At 43.2% G+C, this 4,770-nt stretch overlaps 1 protein-coding gene across 3 annotated transcripts in view; it reads right to left on the minus strand.

Annotated features, from left to right (window-relative positions):
• Iqca1 (IQ motif containing with AAA domain 1) overlaps positions 1-4,770 on the minus strand; it is a 109,196-nt gene that overhangs the window by 59,537 nt on the left and 44,889 nt on the right. For all 3 annotated transcript variants that reach the window (XM_031368374.1, XM_031368372.1, XM_031368373.1), the window contains exon 7: positions 1,815-1,899. In XM_031368374.1, coding sequence (XP_031224234.1) covers positions 1,815-1,899 — 85 coding nt within the window. The remainder of the gene's footprint in view (positions 1-1,814; positions 1,900-4,770) is intronic.

Here is a 4,770-nt window from a genome sequence, read left to right on the forward strand (position 1 = left end):
AGAGAGAGAGAGAGAGAGAGAGAGAGAGAGAGAGAATTCTTAAAATGGTGTCCCTCAAATGAAAAGCGTCCACACTGAAATTCTGCGTGTAAGCTAGGTCCATGCCCTTTAAAACATGCCATGCTAATGAAATCTCCCATCCATAGTGTTTGAGAGTGACATTTTTCTATATGTACACCAAACTGGCTTTCTAACTTAGAATTTTTATTTGTTGTATGGATAAAGAGACACAGCAGAACTATTTTATACTGGCAACGATTTTTCTCTAAAAAAAGTTCTGTTTGTATTTTTGATGTCTTTTCTACTGACATGTTTAGAAGACTCATTATTTCTAAGGATTCTTTAAATATGAGTGAACTGCTCATCGGAGACGCCACAAGCATTTCCCTTAGTTTTTCATGACTCTTACTTCACTTATGGTGGTTTCTTTTTAACTGCTTGAGTTTTATGTAGACAGTTATACCAATCTTTTTTCTTTATGACTTCTGCCTGTGGTAACATGCTTCCAAAATTATCCCTCACCCTTCTGATTATTAAATATTCTTGCAATTTCTTCTGTCGATTTGTGGTCTAATATTTTTACATGTAAATATTCAATGTACAAGGAAATTATTTTGTAAGAAAGGATCTACTGGATTCTGGATTCTGCCAAGCAGTAAATAGACGTGGCTATCCCATCACCTGCTGGTCATTCTCCCTTCTTTGAAAGAAGCTATCAGGATGATTCACTTCTAATTTGTGTCTGAATTGACTTCTGAACACATTATTCTCATGTCAGCCTCTGCAGTTTGATTTTAAGAACCACAGTTTATTAACTGTGAGTTTGCCCAAGTTACCTGATCGCCCTGTGATTAATTTGCACGTGTTTTGCATAACATGTTTGATTTGCATGTGTTTTGCATAGTGTGTTTGATTTGCATGTGTTTTGCATAGCAGCTGGCACTGGACATTTTCTCAGTGAGTAAATGTACCACTGTTGCTGCTGTCCTCTGCCCATTCTTTCTGTAATTCTGTGGTGTTACCACCATTATGGATTTTTTTTACTAGATCTTTAGAGATTTCCACATATTCTTCCATAAAAAAATGTTTGTCAATACAAAAATTATTTGGGTTTTGACCAAAATTGCATTAAGGATGGGAACTAATGGACAAAGTATAATTCTATTTTATTGAGTCTTCAGGGAAATGATTCATCAATCTCTTTGTTTAACTAGGGCTTCTTCTGCCATCCATGTAATTCTGGACAACTGTGTGTCTGTCAGTGTGACTTCATGTCGAGATTACAGCATCTTCTAGGAATATAAACCCGTAATGTGAAATAATAAAATGTCACTTAAACCATTGATAAATGTCTGTTTTAAAATCCTACTGTATTTGCTAGAGTTGCCAAGCGTATACTAATAGATCTGAGAGAAGTCACCTTAGAGCTAGGGAGAGCAGTCTGAGATATAGAGAGACAGGAGAGGGCAGCCTGAGTTGTGGGGAGACAGGAGAGAGCAGCTGGGGGAGTGAACAGCTGGAGTCAGCAGCCTGATGATGGGGAGGGAGGAGAGATGGAGAGGTACCGGGAACCAGAACTTAGACTGCTTAGGACAGACACGATGTTCTAAGCATATGTCATCACAGCTTTTTCAAAGACTGGACAGGGGAAGGAATGAATTGATTGTGAAACAAATCAGAAAGAGTATGTGAAAAGATACTCACAACCCTAAGAAAACGGTGGAGACGCAACACGCTGGGGGATCATTCGCATTCAAGTCTAGGAAAAGATCACTGCGGTATGATTGCTTTTTACTTCTCCCACATTTCTTTACCTGTTCTGGGGTCTTGTTGGAAAAGATGACAGCTGAGCCTCCATCTTCCTCGTTGGGGTAGTCTGGGAATGTGCCCGTCAAATTCCTGCAGAGAGAAACAGTGCGAATGCAGAGAGAAGCGAGGTGGGTCTTTTGGTAATGCCCCGCTTGCCAACACATGTGAGTTTACAACAATTAAGTGATGGATCTTTGGGGTGAGGCTTCCTGTCCCCAAGGCTGGGCAATGTCTCTGAGCTGCAGAAGATCGGTGTCAAGCAGCCTGAGGTTTCCTGCCTCTGGGGACATGTTAGTCTGAGGTTGTCATCTCTCTCTCTTACTCTCTTAGATAGATTCTATTTTTCTTCCTCTGCTTCCCCTCTTCCCCCTGCCCCCGACTTTAATATCAAGATGCTTTTGTGGTTTAGTTTTAACAAAGACAGAAACACAAATCATTTCTTCCTGTTTAAAACTTTAGGGTAAACACAGGACTTTGAACCTAAACAGAAGGGTGGAGTCATACAAACGGTACTTCCAGTAAGTGTCCAAAATACATACATATGCGTTTGGTTTTAGGAAGTTTGGGGCCCCATGTTTGATAGGGTCCAACAAGGATTTCTTTCTGCAGTCACAGAATTTCTCCACAAAGAAAGCAGGCTGTGGAATTTGGTGTGGAGAATTACCAAAGGGGAGGTGTGTGTGGTCATTATTTAAAAGAGAAACTGAGCTTGACATAAGCGTTACACTTACTAGCTGATGAATCAAGAGCCTTTCATTGCCAGAAGTGGAGAGCCCAAGTTGGGGAGGAGGTGGTCCTGTTTAACTACTTCTCAAACTCTTGCCTCAACTCATTCTTTACACGTCACAATTTTTGAGGACCTCTAAGGGTTTCTGTTTATGCGGGGCCACACTACTAATATTTACCCTATTAGACATCAAAACTCAGAAAATTCTAAAATATGAATGTTCTAATTCACTTAAAAGTAATTGTTATCACCAATTTTATCCAGCTCTGAACATTCTGAGCTACAATAACTGCAGGCCTAGTGAGACACGCCCATGCAGACACAAATAGTGGCACAAATGTCACGGGGGTAACCTACCAGATTCTCATTGAATTTAAGTCCTGCTTCACAAAATGAAACTCATACCTGGCACAATTTCTTAGGCCAAGGGCCTATGGCTAGACAGGTCATAGACTCTAGGAAGGAACTTACTGCTCTTTTTTCTGCTAAGTGAAGACAGTTTTAAACCAAGTCCTAATGACTTAGACCTATCTAGATTAGTATATCTCTCAGCTTTCATCAGAGAATCTTCTATTTGAAGTAGATGGTGCTGGTGCTGGCTAGTTTTCAGTCAACTTGATACAAGTTACAGTCATCTGAGAGATGGGAACATTCACTGAGGAAATGCCTCCAGGAGATCGGACTGTGAGCAAGGCTACAGGGCATCTTCTTAATTAGCTATTGATTAAGGAGGACCAAGCCTGGGTCGTATATAAAAATGCTGACCAAGCCACGATGAGCAAGCCAGTAAGCAGCACCTCCCCATGGCCTCGGCATCAGCTCCTGCCTCCAGGTTCTGGTTCTACTTGAGTTCCTGTCCTGACTTCCTTCAGTGATAGACTATGGTGGGAAGCATAAGGCATCTGAACCCTTTCTCCCCAACTTGCTTTTGTGTTGTTTTACCATGGCAACAGTAACCTAGACGAGGGCCTCCATGCTCCGCTGCGTTGCAATATGTGGTGCTAGCTGAGAGTTCAGGAAGGAAATCTGGCCTCTCACACACCTGTTGGTGTGAAAGGAAGGAATGTGCTTACAGATGTCCAGGCAGCTTTGAACATCCTGCAGTGACTATGCCCTGCAGCGGAATGAGTGTAGTTTCCTGTGGCTGCTTGTGATAAGCAATCAACCATGTTAATGAACATCTCGTACATCCCCTCTGTCACTGAAGCACTGGTCTGGTGGGCCTTTCAGGAGATTCTGGGAATGTCTTGCCTCACTTGTTTAGATGATGGCTCACTTGGTTCTTTAAGACATTTCATCCCATGGTGAGACGGTCACTATGGATGTCGATTTGACAGCATCTAGAACCTCCTAAGAGACAAAACTCTGGGTTGTCTTTGAGAGTTCCTAGGCTGGTGTAACTGAGGTGGGGAGCTACACTAAATATTGTCAGCGCCATCCCATGGGCTGTTATCCTGGACTGGATAAAAAGGGAAAAAGTAACGGCACCTGGGAGTCAGAGGTGGGCAGGTCTCCATGAGTTCTAGGCCAGCCTTGCCCAGATGCTAAGACCTTGCTTCAAGGAAAGAGAGATATAGGGGGAGCAAGTTCTATTTGTCTTATTTAGAAGCACACGTGTGCACACAGAAACAGACACTCAGACATAGACAAGCCACACATACACAAACATACACACACCCCACCACCACCACCACTGCTGCGAATGCCACCACCACCACCGCCAATTAATGAAAAACAAGGTCATGGATTTAAAAGAGAGCAAGGAGCGTTGTATGGGAGGGCTTGAGGGAGGAAAGGGAAGGGGGCAATGATATAATTACAATCTTAAAAATATAAAGGACAGAGAGAGAGGAAGAGGGAGGGGACGGAGAGGGAGACGGAGAGGGAGGCAGAAAGAGAGTTTCTGAGCACCATATTCATTTTTTCTACTGCCCAGCACTATGACCAGCTGCCTCAAGCTCCTGCCTCCATCACTTCCCTACCACCTCAGACTGCGCCCTCAACTGTGAGCCTAAAAGAAGCCCTTTCTTCAATAAGTTGCTTTTGTCTGGTCTTTGTCACAAGGTAGAAGCAGAAAGAAAAGTACCCGATCCCTATGTGAAGCTATGCTCACCAGTGTCACCAATGACATCAATCACCGCTACTGGGAAGCCTGCACCCTGGGAGCACTCCCAGCCACAGGGCAAGGGTCCCCAGACTCACTTCTCAGTCCCCGTCACAGAACAGTTGCCTTT

This window comes from Mastomys coucha, unplaced genomic scaffold (genome assembly GCF_008632895.1).
Source record: "Mastomys coucha isolate ucsf_1 unplaced genomic scaffold, UCSF_Mcou_1 pScaffold14, whole genome shotgun sequence".
Taxonomy (NCBI): Eukaryota; Metazoa; Chordata; class Mammalia; order Rodentia; family Muridae; genus Mastomys; species Mastomys coucha.